This window comes from Grampus griseus (genome assembly GCF_964374135.1).
Source record: "Grampus griseus genome assembly, chromosome: 3".
NCBI classification, from domain to species: Eukaryota; Metazoa; Chordata; class Mammalia; order Artiodactyla; family Delphinidae; genus Grampus; species Grampus griseus.
This window is the reverse complement of record NC_139019.1, coordinates 126,765,559-126,793,140: the sequence shown is the minus strand read 5'-3', so window position 1 is coordinate 126,793,140 and position 27,582 is coordinate 126,765,559. Positions and strand designations below refer to the sequence as shown.

Sequence of the window (27,582 nt, the reverse complement as noted above, 5' to 3'; positions counted from 1 at the left end):
CCATGTCCATGACAAAGAGTGCCGGGGGTCCCCAGGGAGCTGTTGACCTCAAACTGGACCTCAAGCCCTCTTCCGAAAGTGCCAAGAAGTTGCAGAACAAGGATTCCAGTTTCTTGGATGGAAGCCCTTCTGAGTCGCCGGACTTGGAAACGACCAAGGGCATAACGTGAGTGCTCTTTTCTGCCATCCCCAGTTCTGCCTTCCAGCCTGGAAGCTTGCAGTGGCAAAAACCCTGAGGCGGGTGTGTCTGACCCCCAACCCATCATGCAGCCTTGGGGAAACCAGAGCTGCAAAAGGTACAGTCAGAGACTGAGTCAACTTGAGAACGTAAAGGGGCAGGAGGGGAGACTGTCAGAAAGCCCTTAGGATAGAGTGATGTAGCCCCCAACATGTGCAGGTGGGGAAACTAAGGCAAGTTACCCCAGGCCACGCACTGGCTCATTGGCAGGATGGGGGCTGGACTCCAGTGCTGGCCCTAGAGTCTGTCTGTCTGTCTGCTTCTTTTTAATTGAAGTATAGCCCTAGAGTCAGTTCTGCTCCTGGCCAGTCCTGAGAATGTCCGGGAGAGGGGCAGAATCCCCAGCCTCTTGCTGGAGAAGGTGACACTTGAGCTAAAACCACAGACAACCAAGCACTGCCTCCTTCCTGCAGTTACCCGGGCCTGTGCTTCCATTGACAACTGCAGTGACAACATCAAACGCGCAGTATGTAGAACAGTCTAGTTTCTTCCACCTCCCTGGGGTATGTGTGGGGGGAAGTGGGGGGGGTCACTCATGAGGCTTTCAGACCGTGATAAGGAGGGGTGTACTGGAAGAGTTTCGGCAGGAAAGCCAAGCTCCAGCTCCCTTCGCCTCCACCATTCAAGCAGCGTGGCTAGTTCACTGAGGAAAATGGGTGGGGCGACTGGCTGGCGTGGTGGTCAGATTCCGCAGCTTGATGACGGAAATGTTGACCCTGTCGGTGTAGTAGAAAGGTCACTTGCATCCAAGGTGTGAGTCTGCTCCTTCTTTCTCGAAGCCTCAGTTTTCCCCATATGCAAAATGGGGACACATTGTGAATTTAAGGAGGTTGCCTGTGGCAGTTACATCTGAAAGGTTGAGTGTTGTGTGGGTCGGGGGAGAGTGTGCAGCAAAGAGGGAGAAAGAGGCAGGCAAAGCTCCTCCCACTGCCACCCTGTGGGACCATTCAGGGATGGACACAATGACTGACGTTGTGACCGGGTTCACTTGCCCCAGGGCTAGTCCCCCAGGGTTGCTAAGAATTCAGGATCCTGAGGGTGAGATCTCCAGGCCTTGGGGCCATCCACTACTGAGGTGGGCTATTTCTCCATCGGAGGCCTTGAGGGAACCAGTCCTGAACGGTTGGGTTGGAATAGTGACATCTTATGGAAAAACCCGAACGAAATTTTCGGCCAACCCAATAAGATATGGTTTGATGGCAACTTTAGCTACTTAAGAATCAAAGAAAGAAAGCAAGTCAGAACTAGCTCCTGGCTTGGAGGGAGGCAATAAACAGGTTGGGTAAGCATGGTACCTATGGAGTTAGCTCACCGGGGTTTGAATTCCCACTTTAGCTACTTACCAGCCTGAGCAAGTGATAGAACGTAGTACTCTAGTTTCTCCCCTGTGAGATAACAGTTGGCTCCTTCCCAGGGTGCAAAGACAATTTGTGCAGGAAGCCCCCAAACTTAGTGCCCGTGAGCCGACTTCTGTGACTACAGTGACGTTCCGAAGTCACCAAAGGAGTTAAGTCTAGAACCCAGGTCTCCTGCCTCCCAGCCCAGTGCTTTGCACAGCTCACCACATTATTAAGTTGTCTGAGTGGCCCAGAGTTAAATTCAGATTTCCTAAGTCCTTTAGTTAGAAAGTTCCAAGTGACCCTTTGACCCTAGTTGCAAAACAAGTCCATCATTGGAGGGCCGTGGGGTGCAGTGCTCAATCAGCAATGTTGACACCCACAGGGAGAGAGAAAGGGATGCAGAGACTCTCCACCCTCTTTCTCCCACAGTTTTTCTCTTTAACCCTTAACAAATAAATGGGCAGGTCCTCAGGAAGCTAGAGGATTCAGGGATTAATATAAAGAACATTTATATTAATCCCTGAATGTTTGAGGCAGTTCTTCCAAAAATATTCCTCCTAACATTCATAGAGGCTCAGCAGAGTGGACATGTTGCCCAAGATAACACAGCTAGTTAAGTAATAGATCAAACCCATGCCCCCGAAGTAGAGGTGTGGAGTCTTAACCACTAGACCACCAGGGAAGTGCAGCCTTGGGTTTTAATCCCTGGTTTGTCCAACCCCAGAGACCAGGCTCCTTCCATAATACCTCTGCTGTTCTTCATAGTAAGTCTCTTCACTTGGAAGGCTGTCATGGGGAATTTCCAAGGTTTCTCAAGTTATAAATGTTAACCCGATACTCAGTTTAACCTTGTCCAGGTAAAAAGAGGTGTAAAAGTAGGTTGTTTAGTTAATTCACCACCAGAGAGGATACCTCCCTAGAACTTTACCCCGGCTGGCTTAGACCTTGTCTTCTGGACCACCTTCACATCTGTCTTAAAAGTCTGAGTGTTGGGTTTTGTTTTTGCCGGAGGTAGGAGACTTGCCATTCCCCAGTTTGATGTCCTGACCTGAGGGAAAAAAAAAATCCCTCTGGAGCCCAAACCCTAAACAACCCTGTCCCAACAGACCCCATCTGGGGACCAAGTCATTTGACCTCTTCATTAGTCACAATGATTTCTCTTTGCTGCCTGCCCTTTCTCCTTTTCTCTGAGTTCAGTCCTATATCTGCTACCAGTATTATGACCTTGGGCTGTTCGCTGCCCTCTCTGAGCCTTATTTCCCTCAATTATGAAATGGGGCTGTCCCTTTAACCCATCTCTCTGGGCTCCTTTCCGGGAGGCAGTCCAGTAAAAGTGGGATGAAGAACAAAGACTCTGAGGCAGTTCTGGGTTCAAATTCTGGCTCCCCAATATATCCTTAGGTAAGTCATTTTTTAAAAATCTCTATTCCTCAGTTTTCTCATCTGCAAAATAAGGGCAATAACCTGCTTCCTTGTCTTGACAAGAGGATTAAATGAGATAATACATGTAATCCTTAGCATAATGTCTGTTATATAGTAAGTGTTCTAATGGCATATATCAAGTGTTAGCTGATAAAACCAGGACAGTTCTGGGCAAACTGGGATGGTTGGTCACCCTACACGAGACCCAGCGTGCCAGCAAAGGCCGTGGAGACTGAAAGACAACCAGGAGCCCACCTATCCAGCTCAGCTCAGGTGTGGGCACGCTGGGACAGAATGCCTGTTGGATCTCCTCACCTCTGCACACCCATATGCTCATGTCTTTTTCCTCTCCTTTAGAGCATTCCAGGCCTTGGTTCACCTGGTGAAAGGTAACATAGGCACAGGGGTCCTGGGACTACCCCTGGCTATGAAGAATGCAGGCATCCTGGTAAGAGGGGCTGCCACAGGTGGGGCCAGTACAACTGGATGGTAGCAAGGAGGTAGGAGGACAGCCTCTAAAGGTTTTTAGTAGCCTACAGTGAGCAATCTTTCTGAAAGGCAGCTTAGTCCAGACTTGGAGTCTAGATATCTAGCCTAGGTTTGAGTTCTGACCCTGCCACAGACTTTGAGTGGCCTCAGCAAGTCAGTTGTCCACTGTCCGGGCCTCAGCTTCCTCCCCTGTGGAATGCAAGGGTTGGACTATGACTAGTTTTCCAGCTGTGCTCTGTAGAGCACTCGCTCTCAGGGGCACCTCAGAGGCCACTAAGGACCGCAATTCTGAGCCCTTACTCCTTCCACAATACCCCATTGTGATTACCTTTTGCACTTTCCCAGAGTACGACTTGAGAGCATCTTTGCAAGAATAGATAACATTGTAAGTCAAGTATACTTCAAGAAAGGAAAAAGAAAAGAAAGAATTGCTGTTACTGCTGAAAAGGGTTTGCAAACCAGTTTGCTAGAAAATTCTTTGAGTCCGGAATATTATCTGCACTACCAAATCTCTCCTGGCCGAGTTATTCACAAGTCCATTCTCTTCTCTCTTCCCTTGCCCCTTGGCCCTTCCTCCAGGTGGGCCCTCTCAGTTTGCTGGCCATGGGCTTCATCTCCTGCCACTGTATGCACATCTTGGTCAGGTGTGCCCAGCGCTTCTGCCACAGGTGAGGAAAACACCGTCCTCTTGTCACTTCCTTTGGTACTTGGTTCTCAGGGACATCCCAGAAGCATCCCACATATAACAAGAGTTCACTTCTTAATTTCTTCCAACAAGACCAAGAAAAAGAGAAAAGCATTTGGGGCAGGGACCTAAATGCAGCTCTACCACGTGACTCATTAGGTGCTCTCAATCAGGCCATTGTGCTTATCTGCTTGGCTCATCTATAAATTGGGCATAAACAATCCATGCCTAACCCTGCCTCAGAGGATTGTCATGAGGATCCAATGGGATCAAGGATATGAGAACCACTGTACCCATGCGAGGTGTGTATTACTACCCATGTTATATAGTCACCATCCCACTTGACAGGTAAGGAAAACAAGCCACCGAGGAAATACCACCAGGTGTCAAAACCTGAACTAGAACTTGGGTTTCTGCCCCAGTGTTCTTTCCGTTCTAGCTGGGTTCTGTCTTGCTATGTGTCTCCTGACTTTTCAGTATATTAACTTAATTTAAACTGCCTCTTGGTAACTGTATGCAGTCTCTCCTGCAGACTTAACAAGCCCTTTATGGACTACGGGGATACGGTGATGCATGGACTAGAAGCCAGCCCCAGCACCTGGCTCCGGAACCACGCACACTGGGGAAGGTACCTTGTTTTTGCTTTGCCCAAAGTAGGGAAGACATGTGGCTGTCAGGGATGCTCTCTTCCCTGGACAGTTGGCTCGTGTAACACAGAACGCTGGACTTCACATGAAAGGGATTCAATGGCAGTCTTCCTGATCCAGCCCCACTCCTTGTATATACAGGGTTCTCATTCCTTTGCTATGCAACTTGAATATCATTCACTTTTTCATTAAACCACATTTATCTAGTTGCGACTATGTACCAGGCCCTAGAAATACTGTGGGGAACAAGGCAAACAAAGCTTTGCCTGTGCAGAATCCATAGTCCAATGGGAAACACAGACCTTAAACAGTTTAGCACACAGTTACTTAATAGCCACTGGGATAAGTACCATGAAGGAAAGAAGTCCTAGTTGCTACCAAGTAGGTAAGGAGATGTACGTAGGTTCAGGTAGGCTTCCTAGGATGGAACAGTTGAGATGAGTTCTGAAGGAAGGCATTCTTAGGAATGAGGAATTACCTAGGGAAAAGTGGGCAGGAGCCTGAAGGGCCTTCCAGGAAGAGGAGCAAGCTATGAGGTCCTGAAGCAAGAGGGAGTATGTGACAGTTTCAGGTAGCTTGAGGGCAGATAGGGAGATGATGCTGAAGAAGGATCCGAGGGCCCAAACAAGCTGTACATTTTAGACCCTCTTCAAGGTCTTGTTCTTTTCTTAAAAGCAACCAGGAAACCATTGGAGGGTTTTAATCAGAGGCTTTCCTGTTTTAATCATATTTGCATTGTCTGAAGATCTGTCTGGCTTCTGTAAGGAGAAGAGATTGTAAGGGAGCAAGAATAGACTTAGACCCATGAAGAGGCTGTTGACAATGTCCAGGCGGGTGACAGTGATGGCTGGGTCCAAGCTGGTGGCAGTGGGGATGGAGAAAAGTGAATTTGGTCATGATTTGGGCCCCAGGGTTGTGGGGAAAGGAAAGAAAGAGTCGAGGTTGACTCAGGCTTCTGATGACTTCTGTTTCGCGTATTCAAGCAGAGATGTCAAGTGGGTAGTTATATGTATAGGTTTGAACCTGTCTTCATGCAGGAGACACTGAAGTCATCAGCTATGATGCCAGGGGACAGAAGAGGTCTCTTAGGGAGAGAGTATATAGTGAGACGAAAAGAGAGAAAAAGACCAAGACGTTGAGGGTTCCTTGGTGAGCTGAAGTCTACCTCCTGCAACCTCCACTTTTTTGCTTTTGGAGATGATGGAAACAGTCAACGCCTTCTGTCTCCTGGTACTTGGGACTAAATCTACCCTTTTGTCTTTGTTTTCCCACCTCTCCCCACCCTGTCTGTCTACTCTTTTCTACTCACCTCTAGATTATCAAAGTCTCTCTTGAACTGTGATGCCCCAAACTGCACTACCTGAGGTGTGCCTTGCTCATGAGCATCATGGGTCTGGCACGTCTCTTGACCCAAAGCCCATTCACATACTGAATTAATAAATTCAGCCTATGAGCAGACTAGGAAGGCTATGGGATGATTTCTAGTATTTTCCCAATTGTGTGACCCAAGAGGTGGCTTTTGCCTGTCGCAATGCGTCAGATCCTTCTACCTATTGTTGGGCATGTAAGGTAGATTTTCCTGCTCTCTTTAGGAATTTCACTCCACTATTATCTCCTCTCCTATAACTTGAACTTCTTTTTTGAACTATGGGCTCTTCCTCTCAACATTGAAATGTGTTCATGTATCTCCATCTTAAAAATAATAAATTAATAAAGCCTCCTGGACCTTACACCGTCCTCTATCTCATATTCATTATCTGATTATTCAACAGATATCTATGAATACCTGCAGTGTGTCAGGAAGTGCTTTAGGCAGTGGGTTTACTACGATGAACAAAACGGGCACCTTCAAGACTGGAACTCACACTCTAGCTTTATGAAAGAATAGCCCACCCTCTAATTTTACATCCATACACCCCATTCACACCTCCTTCATGGATCACCTTTCCTGTCCTATAGTATAGTATAGGAAAGTATAGGCTTTCCTGTCCTATACTTCTACTGAAGTCCTTTCCATCAATGTCCTAAAGGACCTCCCTATTGTACCTTCTTTGCCCTAGAGAACCTCTCAGCAGCAGTGGGTACAATTGACTGTTCTCTTCTTCAGACATTCTCTCTTCACTTGGCTTCTGTTAAACCCTTTTTCATCCTAGTTTCCCACCTACCTCTCTGGTCATTGCTTTGCAGGCTTCTTTGTTTCTGTCCTCCCTTTAAATGTTGGTGTTCTCTAGGGTTTGGAATGCTGCCTTCTCTTCTCACTCTGCACACTTTCCAACGCTAATTTGCCTTCTCAAGGCTTTATCCATCACTGACAAATCAACATTTCCAGACCCCAATATGTGGTTGTCTCCTGTAGGAACCTCAAGCTCAACAATACAGGTACTGAATGTGCCATTTCTTCCTCTTCCCGTAAAACCTGTTCTTCCTTCTGAGTTTTCCAGTTCATTTTGTTGTCCAAGCTAAAAACTTGTCACTCACCTTAAGTCACGTCCTTTTTCCTTCCCCTAGATGTAGGTAGTCACCAGGTTCTGTAAATTCTAGTTCCCTAGTATCTCTTAAAATGCTTTCAGTTCTCTCACCCTAACAGCTATGTCTTTGTCCAGGTGGCTGCCATCTTTCACCTCCATTATCTGGTCTTCCCATCCTCAGTCTTGCCCGCTCCAATGGACTCTCCACATGGCAGCTAGAGAAATCTGCCTAATCCCTCTGCTGAAATGCTTTTTCCTCACTACTTCTTCACCATCTGCCCCTCCTCTTTATTCCTTTTTTCTTCTCTCACTCTCTTTCTTCCTCTTCCCAAGGGACTCCCGCTCAGGTATTGGTTTTTTCTAAGAAGGCTGTCTGCTCTTTAATTCGGATAAAATGCCCTTTTTACCATGGCCCTTAGTACCATATTATTATTATTTTTTTTTATTTATTTCTGGCAGCACTGGGTCTTCGTTGCTGCATGCGGGCTTTCTCTAGTTGCGGCGAGCGGGGGCTACTCTTTGTTGCAGTGCATGGGCTTCTCACTGCGGTGGCTTCTCTTGCTGTGGAGCACGGACTCCAGGTGTGCAGGCTTCAGTAGTTGTGGCTCGCAGGCTCTAGAGCACAGGCTCAATAGTTGTGGCGTGCGGGATTTGTTGCTCCACGACATGTGGGATCTTCCTGGACCAGGAATCGAACCCATGTCCCCTGCATTGGCAGGTGGATTCTTAACCACTGCGCCACCAGGGAAGTCCCGCCATATTATTTTTTATCCATCTCACCCACTAGTCTCTAAACCACTAGAGGAAAAGACCACGTGTTATTTGTCTGTGTATCTTCAGTGCCGAATATGGTGTCTGGCACATGGTAGGAAAAAATTTTAATGATTGCTAATAAGTTGTGCCTATTGCCTTACATCAGTTAGTATCAACACAGAGCTGGGTATGGGGCAAGGTTCCTGATGATGAAGAATTTTACCACTGCTGAGTTGAGAGTGTGGAGGTGGTTGAGAAACATGTTTTTCAAAGAACTATTGTTACATCCCTTCTACTGCCCCATTGTTGATTGTGGTAGCAGGACCGAGGGTGCTGGTCGAGGGTTACCAACCCCTGGGAACAGAAATGGAAATGACAAGCCAGCTCTTCTTTTATAACAAGTTTTTTTCTTTTTCTCTCTCTCCTCTCTTTCAGGCGTATCGTGAGCTTCTTTCTTATAGTCACCCAGATGGGCTTCTGCTGCGTGTACATTGTGTTTCTGGCTGATAATTTAAAGCAGGTAGAGTCTTCTAGAGAAGGTGGGAGGGAAAAGAACATGGAAAAGGAGGGTCCTCTTTTTCTAGTTGTTCAACAAATAGCTTCTTCTCTTTGGGCCCTAGTATCCTCATCATACAATGAAGAAAGTTAAACTGAGTGTTATCAAAGAACCCAGGCTTCCCCCAGTTCACATATCTGCAGATTTCTGTAAGTGGTTACTTTATCCACAGTACCCTTTGTCCAAGAGTTGTCTCTAAAACTGGACCTGTCCTCAAGGTTGGTCTTTAAAATTGAGCTGGAAGTAACCTTGGATTTTGTCAATCGTCCTGCCTTGGTACGTAATCATCCTTAACTCTTCTTAAACTGATACAGGTCTTTTTGAATAATACCTAATCTTTGGGCCATCTGTATCTACCTTTAGCTGTTTAATCTCCTTGGTTTAACAGTTTTTTTGTCCCCGAGAAATTCTTCTGATCTAACCCAATATTTATCTTGGAGCAGTTTGAGCAAAATAATGTGGGTAATAACAGAGGCTATCCTTAATCAATAAGCTTAAAAAAGAAAACTATTCTTCAGGGCTCTTTTTCTGTTTATAGTAATACCAGAAACTTGGAAATGTAAACAAAAAATTAAAAAGAAGGAAAAAAATAGTAAGAATTCAGAATTAGCTTCTATTATGTGTCAGGTACAGTGATCACTTTATAAGTTTTCCCCCATTTAATTCTCTCCATGGTCTTATCAGAGTAGATACTATGGTTATTCCCATCTTGCAGATGAGAAAACTGATGTTATGAACTCTATAATGTATATAAATATGGTCACAGAACAAAGGTTAAAAACACAGGCCTTTTTAACATCACAGCTCAAGTTTTTAAACACTGCTATACTGCTTCTTAAAATAAAACAAAATTATTCTTAATCCAACCACTCATGGATGGTTTTAAATGAGTATTAACTGATTAGCATTTTCAGATGTCCTTAAATTTTTTAGTGTAATTTTTAATAGTTTTATAATTTTCCATCATACAGATGACTTAGTCTTTTATCATCTGATATTTTCTGTTTTTCTACTATAATCTGTACAAGTCTTTGTATAACCCTTTATTACTTTAGTATATGTATTTTTTAAGTAAAATTACTGGGTCAAAGAATTTGATTTGAAGGCTCTTAATTGCCAGATTGCTGCTTGGAAATCAATCTGACATTAGCAGAACTTTATCAATCATCTGTCTAGAGACAAGGTAAGCACTGTCTCAAGGAGTTTGCAGACTAAATGGGATGTGCTCTAAGACATATAAAAAGCTAAATATCAATATAATATGTCGGTGTTGGGTCAGGACTCCACTAACACCCTGAGGTTGGGGATGCTTAATTGTGAACTAAGGGGCAGAAATGTATGGGAGCAGGAGAGATCATTGGAGCAAGAGAAGCCCCCCTTGAGGAGATGCACCTGAGCTGGGCATTGAAGGGCAGGTTGGAGAAGTAGTGGCAGCCAAGGTGGGAGGAGGAATAAACACCCGAAGGCAGGAATGTACGGGACTTGCTCAGGAGAGGCAATACAAGTGGTTGTAGAAGAAAGTGTGGGCCTTGGGAGAGGAAGAGCTTTCACGGTTGAATGGGTCCGTTTATGGAAGGCCTTGAATACCTGGCTAATGTTCCAAGTATTTTTCCTACTGTAGTGAGGAATCAGAAAAAAACAAGACAATGATTTATTTAAGTATTCATGATGTGTTAAATGAAAAGGAGATTTATTTATTTTTTTAATTAATTAATTTATTTATTTTTGGCTGCATTGGGTCTTCGTTGCTGTGCATGGTCTTTTTCAAGTTGCGGTGAGCAGGGGCTACTCTTCGTTGCAGTGTGCAGGCTTCTCATCGCAGTGGCTTCTCTTGTTGCGGTGCAGGGCTCTAGGCGTGCAGGCTTCAGTAGTTGTGGCACATGGGCTCAGTAGTTGTGGCTCGCAGGCTCTAGAGCACAGGCTTAGTAGTTGTGGCACACGGGCTTAGTTGCTCTACAGCATGTGGTATCTTCCTGGACCAGGGATCGAACCCATGTCCCCTGCATTGGCAGGCGGATACTTAACCACTGCGCCACCAGGGAAGTCCCAGGAAGGAGATTTCAAAATAAGAGTGTATACTATAATTTCAGTCTTGTAAAATAAAAAGGATGCGTGTAATACATGTAATTTGTGATACTGCATAGAAAATGTACAGATGAATATATTGCAAGGCATTACCATGGCAACCCATAGGTACTGAGATTATCATTGATTTTACATTTTCTTCTTGCTTAAATCTAGTTGCTAATTGTTCTGCAGTGGACTGTGTTGCTTGCACAATAAGACTGTAGTCATTAAGTCATGTTGATTCCAAAGGAGGGTGGTACCCTCCCTCCTACCCCCACTTTGCTGGGAGGTATTTGTACAGCGTGCAGGGAGTGTTCCTTGTTTGTCGCAGTGACGCGGAGATGCTAATACCTTTTACTGGGTGGCGTCCAGAGATGCTAAATGTCCTGCAGTGAATGGTCAGATGCTCACAAGGAAGAGTTCTCTCACTCAAAATGTCAGTATTGGTCCAATTAAGAAACAGTAAGTGATGAGCTTTTTTGGTTATAAGCAAAAGAAACAGATTTAGTGGAACTTCAGCAGAAAATGAGTTTAGTGGAAGAATATTAGCTAACTTCCAAAATGACAGAGAAAACTAAAAAAAAAAAAAATGGGTCTCAGAAAAGGACCGGAACAGGAACCAGGGCAGCTAGGGGCATGTCGATAGAATTGATGAGCAGTCTCCTCAGGGATTCCCTATCGTAATTACTGTTTGCCCTTTTCTAGGTCTGCCTTGTGTCACTTTGCTTGTTATTTAGATTCACATTCCAGGGAGAGATGTGAGTGCCTGTGCTTGAGTCAGAGGCAGTGCTTTGGCTCTGCCACATGATTGTGATTTACAGTCCACCAAGGTTGCATTCAGGTGAGAGAATGCACCAAAAATAAATGAAAATCAGGAGGAATGGATGCTGCGTTGCCAAAAGCTAACAAATGGCCACTCTAAGTTTAGGTATTTATGTTTATTAAGTTCGTTTTTTATTAAAGTTATTTCTGCAGCCTCTTTTGAGGAAGTATGGTGCAGAAGATTTGCAATAAGAAATCCTAAAGTCACTCTAACTCACTCTGAGACCCTGGCACGTGAGACATGCCAGCTCTTTGTGAGGGGGTCTGATTATGGGCCAGGCTCTGAGCTAATGATGTGGCCAGAAAATTCATTGAATCTTCTCCTTGCTTTTCCCATTCGTCTCCCAGGTCGTGGAAGCGGTTAATAGCACAACCAACAACTGCCATTACAACAGGACAGTGATCCTGACGCCCACCATGGACTCGAGACTCTACATGCTCGCCTTCCTGCCCTTCCTGGTGCTTCTGGTGTTCGTCAGAAACCTCCGAGCCCTGTCCATGTTCTCCCTGTTGGCCAACATCACCATGCTGGTCAGCTTGATCATCATCACCCAGTCCATCATCCAGGTTAGCACACCACACTCCTCACTCCTCTAGTGGGTGGAGCCTTTTATCAATGATAGACTGACACCTGGGGCCAGCCCTGAGGGTAGATATATATGCACTTCCCTCTTCAGCTTAGAGCCCACTTTACTGTAACATTTCTTCCACAAAGCTGTCTCTGCGCACTCTCATTTTTCTGGGTATCTCCTCTTTGATGTTGCTTCTCCAATACTCGTTTTATGTCAAATCCTGGTTTTAGAAAAAAATTATGCTTTGCAAGGAAAATATCTTGATTGGTTAACTACGGACCATTCCTGTAATGGTTAGATAGCAGCAAAAGGCAGATAAAAAGCAGGATTTTCTACCACAGCTAAACCTTATAGAACTAGTCTTATATCCTCTAAGCTATAATTTCAAGTAATTGCAAAATTACCCCTAGGGAACTCAAGAGAAAACAACAACAACTAATATTTAGTCACAGAGGTATAAATAGAAAGTCTTGAAAGACCACAAACAAATCTATCATGATGTAAATCACACGTCTTTGAAGTTGAGTATGGATATTCATTTTCCCTCAGTTTCCCACTTTTCTCTCTTTTCTAATTTTCATTTTATAATGGACAAGCCTACGTAGAAATTTAAATCCAGAAGACCCTTGGCATGCCTAATACCTTTCAGATGTTTTCCTCTTTCAGAAGTCACAAGAAAAAAACGTTATTTTGTCCATGGAATTTAGTAAAAATAAGAGATGAGCCAAATATTTTAGGATAACCACAGATAAGTCTTAAGGCAATATTGATAGCTTCTACAAAATTGAATTTCCCGATGAAATAGCTACCTCTGATTTATTTTTGGACTATTCCAGAGGTTGCTCAATTAGAGATATTGTTCTGTCATTATTTTCACATACTAGGTCACAGGGTACATAAAATATTTATTCCACACACTTTTCTTCTTCTGTTTACAGCTCATTGAAGAAGAAAAGGGGACTTTCATATGTAACGAATTACTTTGGGCTCCCTAGAATATCACTGTAACTATAGTCAAAGTAATTTCCCACGTCTATAACCACTGGTACATTCAAAGTGTTCTTGGGGGGCTTCCCTGGTGGCGCAGTGGTTAAAAGTCCGCCTGCCGATGCAGGGGACGCAGGTTCGTGCCCCGGTCCGGGAAGATCCCACATGCCGCGGAGCGGCTGGGCCCGTGAGCCATGGCCGCTGAGCCTGCGCGTCCGGAGCCTGTGCTCCGCAACGGGAGAGGCCACAACAGTGAGAGGCCCGCGTACCGCCAAAAAAAAAAAAAAAGTGTTCTTGGGCACTTTAGGCTAGTACTAACCTGTGGTGGGCAAGATTGTCTTCTGAAGGATTCTGATAAACCAGACTCCCTCTGTGAGATCCCTGATCCTTCAGTACTTTGAGAATACCTTAATCTTTCTTTCCTCTGGCTCTTTGCTATTGGGAAGCGTTAAAATCAACTCTGATTGTGGCCTACTTCCTTGTGAAGTTTTCTGAATTGCTTGATATTCAATTTTTTTTATAATTCAGCTTTACTCTCAGAATACTCTTCTCTTAAGGGATCCCAAACATGCTTTGAGAGAAAATGTCTTTACCACATTTCTCTCCCCCATAGGGAATTCCAGACCCCAGCCGCTTGCCACTGGTAGCAAATTGGAAGACCTACTCGCTCTTCTTCGGAACAGCCGTTTTTTCATTTGAAAGCATTGGTGTGGTAAGGTTTCAATTGGGGTAGACTTTCCAAGGTGCTGTGGGTGGCCTTCTGAACAGGAGCTGGGAGCTCTGGGCTCTGTGTGCACGGGAGAAACTAACCCCTGACCTCACTTGGGTCAGGTGGAGAAACTAACCTCTGACCTCACTTTGGACCAGCAGGAGAAAGTAGGTTATAGCAGAGAGGTTAGAGCAGTCGGGAGAGTTTTATTCCTGTCCCAGTACATTTGTTAAACATTTATCTTCATATCAACATGTCTTTATTAATCTTTAAAAATCAAGAAAAATGGAGGTGTACAACTTAAATTACAGGATTTTTATGAAACATAAAGGAGTTTTAAACTGGAAAGTACAGTTTATTTACAGTGGATTATTATATAGTCTCTACTTCCACACTTGAGGAAGGATAGTGCTGTGTATAATTTTTTTTCTTCCAGTTTTATTGAGGTATAATTGACATACAGCACTGTATAAGTTTAAGGTGTACAGCATAATGATGTGACTTACATATATCATGAAATGATTATCACAATAAGGTTAGTGAACATACATCATCTCATATAGATACAAAATTAAAGAAATAGAAAAAAATTTTTTTCCTTGTGATGAAAACTCAGGATTTACTCAACTTTCATATATAGAATAGTGTTAATTATATTTATAATTGACCTACAGCACTATGTTAGTTCCTGTTACTTACAATATAGTACTTCGATATTTCTATGGCTTTCAAAATGATCACCATGGTAAGTCTAGTTATGATAAATGTCACAATACAAAGATATTACATAGTTATTGACTGTTTTCCCTGTACTGTACATTTCATACCTGTGACTCATTTATTTTGCAAGTAGTAGTTTGTACCTCTATGCTTTTTAAGTTTACTTTTAATTTATGTATAGTACAATTCACTTTTATTTGGTGTACATCTCTTTAAGTTTTGAGAAGTGCAGAGTCATAGATGCACCACAATCAGAACACAGAACAATTCCCCCACCATAAAAAGCTCCCTTGTGCTGCCCTTTTTGTAGTCAACTTCCCCCACTCCCACTAACCCCTGGCATCCACCTTCTGTTCTCTGTCTCTATTGTTGCACTTTTTCCAGAATGCCATCCACATGGGATCATACAGTATGTAACCTTTTAAGCTTGGCTTCTTTCACTTAGCTGCATATATAGTCATCCACGTGGTTGCATGCATCAGGAGCTTGCTGCTTTCTACCGCTGAGCATCCACTGTATGAACAGTACCACAATGTGTTGAACCATCCCCTGTTTAAGGACATTTAGGTTGTTTCTAGTTTCTGACGATTATGAGTAATGCTACTGTAAGCATTTGTGTACAAGGTTTTGTGTGAACATATGTTTTCATTTCTCTAGGAGTAGGTTTGTTAGGTGACATGTTAATGTATCTTTAACTTTATAGAAAATTGCCCAACAGTTTTCCAGAATTGCTATACCATTTTGCATTCCCACCAGATGTATGAGTGTTAGAATTCCTTTGCATCTTTGCTGGTTCTTATCTGTGTTTTTAGTGTTTTTTTAAATTTTAGCCATTCTAATAGGTGTGTAGTGCTATTTGATTGTGATTTAATTTGCATTTTACTAATGACCACTGATTTTGAGCATCTTTGTATGGGCTTATTTGACATCTGTATATCGTCTTTGGTATAAGTGTCTGTTCAAATCTGCGAATTTTTAAAGAACTGAGTTGTTGTCTTTTATTGCTGAGTTTTAAAAATTCTTTATATATGCCAAATGCAAATCCTTTATTAGATGTGTAATTTGCAGATATTTTCTCTAGTCTGTAGCTTGTCTTTTCATTCTCTTAACATTGTCTTTCATAGAGAAAAAGTTTTAATTTTGATCAAGTTCAACATATCAAAATTTTTCATTTATGGATCCTACTTAGTTTATCTAAAACTTTAGTTTTATCTAAAACACTTTGCCTACTCCAAAGTCACGAAGACTTTTCTCCTATATTTTCTTCTAAATGTTTTGTTTTCATTGTACGTTTAGATCTATGATATATTCTGAGTTAATTTCTGTTAAAAGTGTTTATAGGTTGAAGTTCAATTTTTTTAAGGATGCCAATTATTCCTTCATCATTTGTTGAAAAGACTATCTACTCTCCACTGAATTACCTTTGCATCTTTTAAAAAGCTAATCGATATATGAATATGGGTCAATTTCTGGACTTCCTATACTGATTCATTGATCAATGTGTCTTTCCTTTCACGATACCAAAATATCTTGATAACACAAGCTTTACCTTAAAATCATGTAATATTAGAGCTCCAACTTTGTCCTGATTAATATTTGTGTGATACATTTTTTTCCATCCTTTTAATTTTTTTCTTGAGATAAAATTCACCATTTTAACCATTTTAAAATATATAATTCAGTGGTTTTCATTGCCTTCACAATATTGCGCATTCATCACCACTGTCTAATTCCAAAACATTTTCATCATCCCAAAAAGAGACCCTATGCCCAGTAAGCAGTCAATCTCCATTCCCCTCTGCTCCCAGCCCTGGCAACCACAATCTTTGTCTTTTAATTGGTGTGGTTAGACCATTTGCAGTTAATGTAATTATTATGTTTATTAGGTCTGCATTTTATTATTTGTTTTCTGTTCTACCCTTCCTTTTGCTTTCCCGTTTTCTCTTTTTACCTCCTTTTGGATTCTTTGAATACTATTTAGTATTCTACTTTAGTTTGCCCGTCAGAGGTTTGACTATATCTCTTTCTATAATACTTTTCATGGTTGCTCTAGGGATTACAGTATACATATATAACTTTTCACAGTTTACTTACAGTTAATATTTTATCATTTCTAGTAAACTATAGAAATATTATAGTTGTAGAGTTTTTTTTCTTTCCCCCCTTTTTGTTGTAATGACCATATGTATTACTGGTTTGGCCAAAAAGTTCGTTCGAGTTTTTTTAGGAAAAACTCGAACAAACTTTTCAGCCAACCCAATACATCTAAATATATCAAAACACCATCAGAAAAATGTTATAGTTTTTGCTTTCAGTAGTGCCACATGGCCCTTTTGATAAACTTACTAAGGGAAAAATAGTCTAATGTATCTATCCAGGTACCTACCATTTCTGTTGCTCTCTCCTTATTCCTGAAATCACAAGTTTCCCTCTGGCATCATTCCCTTCAACGTGAACAAACTCCATCATTATTTCTTTTAGACTGGTGACAAATTTTTTTCATTTTTTTTTAATCTCAGAATATCTTTATTTTTTGCCTTTATTCCTGAAGGATGTTTTTGCACAATATAGAATTCTAGGTTGGCAGTCTATTTTTAGCACTTTGAAAATATGGTATCCCTTCCTTTTGCCCTCAGTGGTTCTGGTGAGAAATCTGCAGTTATTTGAATCATTCTTCCCTTATATGTGATATTGGTTTTTATCTGGTTACTTTCAAGATACTTTTCTAAAAATCTTTGGTTTTCAGCAGTTGTATTGTCTGGATTAGTTTTCTTTGAATTTGTCCTGTTTGAAATTCACTTAATTTCTTGAATCTGTAAATATATGTCTTTTACAATTTGGGAAGTTTTCTTTTTCAAAAATATTTTTCTGTACCAATCTCTTTTTCTTCCCCTTCTGGGACTCCAGTGACCTGAATGTTAGACACTTTGATATATGTCCCACTATTTTCTAAGGCCCTATTCATTTTTTAAAATCGTTTTTTCTCTTTTATGTTCAGATTCAGTAGTTCCTATTGATCTATTTTCAAGTTCACTGACTGTGTTCTGTCATTTACATTGGACCTCTCCAGTGGGGTTTTTCAGTTCTAAAATCCATTTGGTTCTTTGGTTCTTATTCCTTCAGCTTCGTTGCCAAGAACTTATATCTGTCCATTTGTTTCAACAGTGTTCTCCCTTACTTCACAGAGGATGGTTATAACACTTGCTTTAAAGTCTTTGTCTGATATTTTCATAATTCCTGTAATCTTAGGGTTGGCATCTGTTGTCTTTTCCCTTGAGCAGTGTTGAGATTTTCCTGGTTCTTTGTATGTTGATTAATTTTAGACTGTATCCTACACATTTTGAATATTATTTTATGAGACTCTGGAGCCTGTTAAAATCCTCTGGAGCATGTTGACTTTTGTATTTTAGCGAGCAGTCAATCTGATTAGATTCAAACTACAAGTCCTGATATACCTTCAGTAGACCATGGTTTGAGTATCAGATTAGTTTTCAAAGACTTTGAAGTGATATTTGGCTTCACCTTGCTTATATGCTACCCAGGGGCCAGACCGTGGTCTGTCTACACAGTAGTTCTTTGATGCTTCACATCAGTTCCGTACGTGTACAGCTCAGGGCTAAGCCCAGACTTCATTCACAGGGATGAAGGGAATCACTTTCTCTGGCTCCCTCCTTTCCGTGTTTTCCTGCACACTCACCAGTGTGCTGCACATTCACCCAGCAGCTTCTTTTTCTGGTCCTCTGGCTACAAAGCCAGGGTTTTAGCCTCCTTATACTCCTATACACTTCTTGTGACTGGGCCTAACTCGAGGGTGACCACTGAGAGTAAAAAGAGAAGAAAAGAGCAACAGGGATTCCTTCCAGGTCTGGCTTCCTGGGCATGTAACCTGTGTGGTCACATGGGCCCCTGCCTTTAAAAGGATTTCACACTTGGTTTAATGCCCTGTGTTCATCATCTTGAATTTCTTGATCTTTGACCAAGTAGCCTTGCATTGTCATTTTGCACTGGGCCCCACAAATTATGTAGCCAATCCGATTCCCCCTTTACTCTTTGGACTCCCAAAGTCCTCTTTCCCTGTTCCTCTGCTCCAAGAGAAAGAGTTTGTCTTGTCTCAGATTTTTAGGTGCCTACGTAACCACCACAGTCCCTGATACAACAGATTGCTGCTTTGTGACTGAGACTTGCCTTGGGGAGTATGGCCTGGAGAGTAAAAAAGGAAACAGAATAATAGGGATTTTCTCCATGCTCTCTGTCCCACAGGGTCCCCTATTTTAGGTCCCTCTGGCCAGAAAGAGGATTTCTTTTTGAGTTTTTTCTCTCTGCATCCACTACATAGTTCTAGGATTTGGACTCTCCTTGAGTCTAAACTAGGAGAAACAAGAAGAAAAAAAATCAGGAAGCTCACTGCCATGATGGCCATTTTTACTGGTTTTGAGCAATTCACCTTCTATTATATACTTTTCAGAATCCATGGATAGTTGCTTTATGTATTCTGTCCAGGGCTTTTAGTTTTAATTAGTGAGAGAGATATGGTGCAATGTGCTTACACCATCTTAATGGGACCGGAAGCACTTTATATATAGAATTTTGAACAGTCATGGCAAAAAGAAGAGTGGTTGAGCAAATGACTTTTGAGGCAGAATGTGCTGGAATCTTAACTTTAGTCACAGGCTAATCTCTGAACCTTAATTCTTCAACTATAAGATGATGATTCTACATGTTCAGTAAGTGTTTATGAACATCTACTATGTGCTAATGATTATTAGTATCAGAGTTCAAATTACCTTTAGAAACCTTCTATTCCAGTCTCTAATTTTACAGAAGAGGAGCCTCACCCCAAAGAGGGACAGGGTCTTGAGCTACGTCACCAGCTGGGAACTGCTACAGCTGGTACTATTCACTCCCAAGCCAGAGACCTTCCCACTTTATGTGAATGGCCATTTAATCTCTTTGATTGTGGGGAGGCGCGGGGGGCGGAGGGAGAAAGCCAGTTACAGTAAATCTCCTACATACAAACCTTCAAGTTGGGAACTTTCAAAGATGCAAACGCAAGGAGTGAAACTGTGCAGCTTGCCCTCTGTCTCCTATTGCTGACGATACTTCAGCTCTACATCTCCCACCTCCTCTCCCTCCTCCAGTAAGTAACTCTTCTTGCCTGTTTACTCCATACCAGCCCCTGTATGCCATCTGTCGTACTGTACTGTACTACTGTACTTTTCAAGGTACTGTACTGTAAGATTAAAAATGTTTATTTTTTGTGTGTTTTTTATGTATTATTTTGTGAAAAGTATTATAAACTTATTACAGTACAGCACTATATAGCCGATTGTGTTAGTTGGGTACCTAGGCTAACTTTGTTGGATCTATGAACAAAGTGGACTTATGAACGCGTTCTCAGAATGAAACTCTCTCTTATGTAGGGAACTTACTCTACTTATTATGAGCTGGCCTTGTAAAAAGATCATCTTTAGCCTGGGGAATATATGCAACAAAAATGTATTGCAGGGTAGGAAAGCTCACGTTGGATTGCTCTTCACCTAATCCCCTGGACATTTTCCCAAGCACCTGCTGCATCTAGGAACGTGCACCTAACCCAGAAGAAAGTGCAAAGTCCCAGACACGCACTCCCCTCAAGCGTCTGCCATTCACATGGGGAGGGAGGGGAGGTGCATACAGGACAGAGAAGGATTTAACAATACAAAGGAATAGGTGCTAAGTTCTCACTGAGTAATAAACAAGCCCAGGGCTGTGGGAGTTTAGGCAAGATCAGGTAGAAGTACTAGGACTTTGGAGGACAGCCCTGGTTTGCAGCCTTCCTCTGCCACTTCCAAGCTGTATAGCTTGGTGTAAGTTATATCATCTTCAGAGCCTTGTTATAAAATAAGAATTACACCAAGTACCAGCTTCATAGAGTTGTGGTCTTTGCAGTATTACAAAATAATTGTAGTTAACATTTACTAAGTCCTTACTGTGCGCCATTTCAATGCTCATGTAATTCTCCAAAAGATTCTAACAGGTAAGTTTTCAGATCAGGAAACTGAGGCACAGATCACCCTAATGGTGCATGAAGTGTGCTTAGCACATGGCTGGATCAAGGAGAAGGGGAAGGTGAGGGTGGGCCCTTGGTCAGTAGAAGTCTGAGGAGGAAATTTTGAGATGAGGCCAAAGAGTTGTTACCAAAGATAGAAGAGACCTTGGAATGCCCAACAGGCCCAAGAGGCAGGCTGGCCGCAGTTTGGATTCTCTTAGAGCCAGATATGCATCTGGGGAAGAAGGATCCTGAGAACATGGTATGTGGGGAAATGTGCCTCTGGGGAGCCAGGGCGCTCTAGTCCCAGTGCTGCTGCCAGCCCACTGCATAACCTGAGTCTTGGCCTTCCCATCCGTACAGAGAGGGGCAAGTGCACTAGAATTGGGAGCCTCAAACTCAAGTGCTTTTGGAAGACACCGTGGGTGGAGAAGCCAGGTATATGTCAGTGTGCGAGGGAGAGGTGGGCCTGGTAGGTGGAGAAAGAATGTTGTGCTTAAAGGCATTCATATTCAGTTGTCTGAAAGACTGGCCAAACAAAATGCACCTGCTGGCCAGATTGGGCCGCCCCAGGGAGTTGAGCTCCTTGGTCTGGTCAACGTGCAGGGTGCTTCCAGCTCTGAACGGTCCAGGGATCATCTTGTGACTGCAGGCCTTCCTTTCCTTTTTTTTTGTTTTTTAATTATTTATTCACTTATTTTGGCTGCGCTGGGTCTTAGTTGCATCACGCAGGATCTTCATTGCGGCATGTGGACTTCTTAGTTGCCGCATGCGGACTCTTAGTTCCAGCATGCATGTGGGATCTAGTTCCCCCACCAGGGATCGAACCCCGGGCCCGCTGCATGAGGAGCACCGAGTCTTACCCACTGGACCACGAGGAAGTCCCTCTTTTTTTTTTTTTTTAATTGTGAAATATACCTCACATAAAATTTACCATCTTAACCAGTTTTAAGTGTACAGTTCAGTGACATAAAGTACATTCATATTGTTGTACAAAGATCATCACCATCCATCTCTTTTCATCTTGCAAAACCAAAACCGTGTACCCATTAAACAATAATCCCCCATTTATTCCTCCCCCCAGCCCATGGGACTCACCAGTCTAATTTCTGACTCTGAATCTGACTACTCCAGTTACCTCATATAAGTGGAATCACATAGTATCTGTCATTTTGTGACTAGCTTACTTCACTTAGCTTAATGTCTTCAAGAGTCATCCATGTTGGGGCATATGTCAGGATTTCCTTCTTTGAAAGGCTGAATAATATTCCGTTGTATGTATGGACCACATTTTGTTTATCCATTCCTTCATCGGTGGACACTCAGCTTGCCTCCAACTTCTGGCTACTGTGAATAATGCTGCTATGAACGTAGGTATACAGATATCTGTGCATGTTCTTGCTTCCGATTCTTTTGTGTACATACGCCCGGAAGGGGCATGCCTTTCTTCTTTATGCTTGTGTTCCTCTTTCTCCTCCTCTCTTCTTACATTGGGCGTTTCTGTAGGTTCTGCCCCTGGAAAACAAGATGAAGGATGCCCGCCGCTTCCCAGTCATCCTGTCTTTGGGAATGTCCATCGTTACTGCCCTCTACATCAGCATCGGGACTCTGGGCTACCTGCGGTTCGGAAATGACATCAAGGCCAGCATAACCCTTAACCTGCCCAACTGCTGGTAACTCTATGGGCTCTCAGGCGGTAGGGACTCAGGGCCAGTGGGAACAGGAACATATAGGTCACTTTCTCCTCCTTTCCGCAGAAGGTAAACTGAGGTCTGGAGGGTCTCCACAGGGAGAAGCAGAGCTGACACTGGAACCGTGGGCTCTGGATTCTCTGTCCAGGGAGCTCTTCTTCAACAACAGCCTCCCATGTTGAGTGAGGCCTTGATAGCTAGCTTAGTATGAGGAAGGACATGATTTAGGAAGAGAGGGGAGAAGTCAGAGTCCTTGGTCACCTAAAGAGAGAAAGGAGGGGCACAGAGAAGGACAAGAGGCAGAGAGTGGAGCCGGTGGGTGGCTCCAATTACATATACTAAGGCTGCACTACCAAGTCCTGCAGAGTAGCTAGGATGAAAAAGTAGTAAAACAGGAACCAATTGGGGAAGACCATTAGAATCTGGAAAATGTTTATATCAAGTGACCCAATTCATATAACAGTTAGCTGACCCAGACTTCAACACTGGATATTTAAATAGACAGATGAACCCCTATCACATTGTGTAGCACTTTCTCCCACACTGAGGCATGTCATTAATTACCAGGTGCCTGTCTTTTTAAGGGTCACTTGGAGGCTTAATTTGTCTAAATGGGGCTCCTTTCCCAAGTTGATCAATATCATTCATCGATCATTTACTGCATCCCAATTACACACAGATGCCAGTCTAGACACGTGGTGTGGAGGGTGCTGATGTGAGTAGACTATGATTTTGAGCTTCACTATCTTCCTCAGCTCATGGTCCAATGGGAATGGGGAATGGATAGTGTACGTATGCAAATACAACATAGAACAGAAAAAGAAGCCCTCCAGAATAGTGGAGAGGACTTGGGGACTCCCAAGGAAAGAAAGTACATTGGAATGGGAGAACAGGGAATCTCCCTGTCCAATGAGAACTCTGTCCAAACAAGGACAACGACAGCACCTCTGAATCCAAGACCCAGTTACACCAACTCCTAGCTCATGGTCATGGATGGTTTATTTAACTTCTCTGATGTTCAGTTTCCTCTTCTAAAAAGCAGAGTTACCATGTGGATTAAGTTGGGCATGCCTAAAAGCATCTGCAATGTAGTACCTCCTCTAAAGATGGGAATTTTTAAAAATAGGTGGGGTTTGCACAGATGGAAAAGGAGTAGAGAGGGTGTTCCAGGCAGCAGAAATAGTGTGAGCAAGAAACACAGAGATGTGGAAGTTTGCCTTTTTAAGGAATGGACTAAATATACCCAGACAGTGTCATACAGGTTTATTTAACGTGCCAGATGCATCTACCACATTAGTGGGCTAAATGAAAAAAGCCTTATCTCCATTGGTCAAAGAAGGCATCGATAAAACTCAGCATCCCCCATCACATGCTCTCCTGCCCCCAGTCTGAGGCCTGCAAGCAACCCTGCCTCTCCTTTTATCCCCCAACCCTCACACAATCCTCTGTGTAGACTACCTCTTCCCTCAAGGATTTGGGATTCTGCAGTTCATTCAACCAACTGGAAGCATTTGTTGAGAGCCTGTTATATGCCAGGTGCTTTGGGGGATCCAGAGAATTCCTAAGAAAAGAGATTACAGAAGACCAGATCTTTTAGACCCAGGTTTTTTGGTCTTCACCCCTTATCACTTGTATCTCCCTGAGCAAGGTACCGGGCCTGAGCCTCTGTTTCCTAAAATCTAAAATTCAGCATCAAGTGATGATGGTTTATGAAGGTGTTATATATACCCATACCTGAGATTCTTTTTATGTAGAGATGACCCTCTCAACCGTTTCCATTTGAATCTATTTCTCTATTTCCACTGCATGCTCTGCTGTGACTTCCTCTCATAGAAGGTCCCTCCCCATCATTTTCAGACAAGGAAACATTTGCCTATGGGACTGTTCCAAGGTCAGAGGTTAATGTACAAGGAGGCCAGGGACTTCCCTGGCAGTCCAGTGGTTAAGACTCTACACTTCCAATGTAAGGGGCTTTCAATCCCTGGTCGGGGAACTAAGATCCCACATACCTTGCAGAGAGGCCAAAAAAAAAAAAAAAAGCAAAAACAAAATAACAAGGAGGTCAGGTGTCAGAGCACGTTGGCCTTGAGAGCACTGCTCTGGTTTGTCCTGCAGGCTGTACCAGTCGGTCAAGATCCTCTACATAATTGGCATCCTGTGCACCTACGCCCTGCAGTTCTACGTCCCTGCAGAAATCATCATTCCCTTCGCCACCTCCCAGGTGTTAAAGCGCTGGGCACTGCCTCTGGAGTTGTTCATCCGCCTCGCCATGGTCAGCCTGACATGTGAGTAGAAGGCAGAGCACCTCGTTGCTGTTTTCCTGAGGGTTATCAGGAATCAGCCAGATGGTAGACAATAGTCATGATAACCAGCATTGATTGCATACTAACTGTGTTTCAGGGACCATTCTAAGGCTTTCCAAGTAGTAATTCATTTCATTTATGCTTTAGGGGCAACTTAATTCTTACATGTAGCTAATTAGATAGATTTACCGGTGTCCAGCTTGAGGGAGTGACAACTTATCAAATAATAATCACAATAAGAACTGACTTTTATTAACCACCTACTATGTGCCAGCCACTGTGCTAAGCTCTTTCTGTTCCATATTTCATAGTATTTTATTCAGTCCTTGCAGGAACTCTTATGAGGTAGGACTGTGATAAACCCTACTTTGTAAATGAGAAAGCTGAAGCAGAGAGTGATAAGTAATTGGGCAGGAAGTGCCAGAGGTGGGATTTGAACCCAAGTCCAGGCCCATCACCCTTCACCTCCAGGACAGAGGTTGAAAATGGTGGCCAGTGAGTCTAACCTGGCATCAGAGGTATGTTGTTTCACCCTCATAACGTTGTATAAATTTGGGCCAACATTAAAAATGTGGGAGACGTCTCACATACAAATGCAGATTTCTAATGATTGGGGGAAAAATAAAATGATTTGGCAAACCTAGGGTCACATCCCCATTGGCAGCAGTGCCTTGGCCTCCGATGGGCTGGTATTCACCTGTTGGCTTCAACTGTCCCCACTCACCCCCTCAGCAGCCCTCCTTGTGCTCCAGGCCCTATGATCCAGGATGCCCCTTTCTGTAAGTATTTTAGTGGAGGCGAAGATGATAGAGATTCCTGTGTTGCGTTTGCCATGGCCCAGCTGTCCCTAAGCCTCCTTTTAATTGTGATTCTTGCTGTGCTAGACCAGCCCATATAAATCATGGGACACTGATTTTCTTCCTTTGAAGTTATTTGTTCCCAATTTGTCCTAGGAGGCAGGGACACTACCCTTCAGAATATTAGAGACTCCAGAAAGATCAATGAATTTGCCCCAGATATGAAGATAACAATTCCTTAAGCTTCTGTATGCATTGCCCCAGTCAGTACATATGCAAATGGTTACTTGCAAACAATAATAATAAAGTAATAATGAAATTATAACAAAAATAACTTTTCTGAGTGTTTTACACGAATTAACTCATTTAAAACTTTAACACCTGGGCTTCCCTGGTGGCACAGTTGTTGAGAGTCCACCTGCCGATGCAGGGGATACAGGTTCGTGCCCCGGTCCGGGAAGATCCCACATGCCGCGGAGCAGCTGGGCCTGTGAGCCGTGACCGCTGAGCCTGCGCGTCCGGAGCCTGTGCTCCGCAACGGAGAGGACACAACAGTGAGAGGCCCGCGTACCGCAAAAAAACAAACAAACCAAAAAACAACTTTAACACCATTTGCAGTATGAACCATAATACCTAAAAGGATAGCTACCGTCTCCATTTGGCAGATGAGGGAAAAAACTGAGAAACGGGTGGAGACTTACCCAAGGCCACACAGGGAGAAACCAGAATCCTGCCTTCCAGTCCTGTTTTGTTCTGTTATACCACACTCCATCCTAGGAGACCCGGGGGAGCCTTCTGGGCTTTCTTTGTAACTAGGAAAATTGTCCATCAGGTAAAATAAAAAATGTAAAATCCCAGGCCTATAAAACAGCCTACAAAAAAAACTATATACATATATAAATAATATATTATTATATATAAAAATTTAAACATTTAATTATATATATTACATATTATAATTATATAATTATAAAATATAATTATATAATCACATATACGTATATATTATATATATATAATTGCAAAATCTTTTTAGCTTTTAGTATTTCTTCGTTAGATGTTTTCTGACATGTATATAAAACCTGGAGAAGATACTGCTTTAGAGGGACCCTGTGATCTTGTTCCCACTGAAGACCCCTTTCTATCAATAATTTCACATTCTAATTGTTTGCAAGTAAGAGGTTCTTGCAGTCCTGTTACTTATTAATGTTAGTTCCACGAAGGTAGGGGTTTTTTTTTGTCTATTTTGTACATTGACACATTCCAAACAGCTGGACAGTTCCCAGCACTGTTATTTAGTGTTATTTATTAAGTAAGAGCTTAATCATTGAACATGTAGAGATTCGAAATGTACTTCTGTGGCATAAAAATTATCTTAGGCTAAAAGCATTAGAACAAGCAGCCACAGGGGGTGCAAACCCTTATCTAAACTTCCTTTGCTGAATTAAGCAGGAACTTCTGAAAAATACAGGCACCATAAATCCCCTTTCTGGGAGATTTTCAATCAGAAAGAAGACTAACGATCATCACAGACTGAGTAATTACGTAAATTATCAGAGAATGTCATACATTCCACTTGTTCTTGCATGGAAGCTAATTCTCCCCCATCCAGTTCCCCTTCTTTGTTTGGAGAGCCAATTCATCTGAAGGCTCCCTAGCCCTAAATTAACTTTGTCTTTCCGCCTGTTAATTGCCTAATTGTCAGTTAAATTCTCAGGCCCCCAAACACTTGAACCTGAATGGGAAGAGGGAAGGTTTTTCTCCCCAACAATATGAATGTATATATTTGAACAATAATTGGTTGAAAATGATTGAAAGGAGACACACCAAAATTTTAATGTATAAACCTCTAGTGAATGTGATTGGGGGTTATTACAGGAGTTTCAACTTTTTCTTTAAGTAACTGAATGTATGAGAAACAACTGGTATATGGTTTAAGAAAAAGATTTTTAAAACAAACTTTAAAATTTTGGCTAAGCCTGGGAAGAGCCTTCTATCCCGTATCATCTCCCGCAGGCATCTTGGCCATCCTCATCCCCCGCCTGGACCTGGTCCTCTCTCTGGTGGGCTCCCTGAGCAGCAGTGCGCTGGCCCTCATCATCCCACCCCTCCTGGAGATCACCACCTACTACTCAGAGGGCATGAGTCCCATCACCATCATCAAGGACGCCCTGATCAGCATCCTGGGCTTCGTGGGCTTTGTGATGGGGACCTACCAGGCCCTGGACGAGCTGATCCAGTCAGAAGACCCTCTCACCTTTTCCAACTCCACCATTTTTATTCAGTGA

At 42.8% G+C, this 27,582-nt stretch overlaps 1 protein-coding gene across 1 annotated transcript; it reads left to right on the top strand.

Annotated features, from left to right (window-relative positions):
• On the top strand, nucleotides 1–27,582 carry SLC36A2 (solute carrier family 36 member 2; the record flags this gene model as incomplete). The annotated part of the gene is made up of 10 exons (XM_082651241.1): nucleotides 1–166; nucleotides 3,358–3,448; nucleotides 4,069–4,157; nucleotides 4,707–4,802; nucleotides 8,478–8,562; nucleotides 11,836–12,054; nucleotides 13,660–13,758; nucleotides 22,010–22,176; nucleotides 24,310–24,479; nucleotides 27,311–27,582. Exons 1-10 carry the CDS (start codon nucleotides 3–5, stop codon nucleotides 27,580–27,582), a joined length of 1,452 nt encoding a protein of 483 aa, XP_082507367.1. The 5' UTR covers nucleotides 1–2.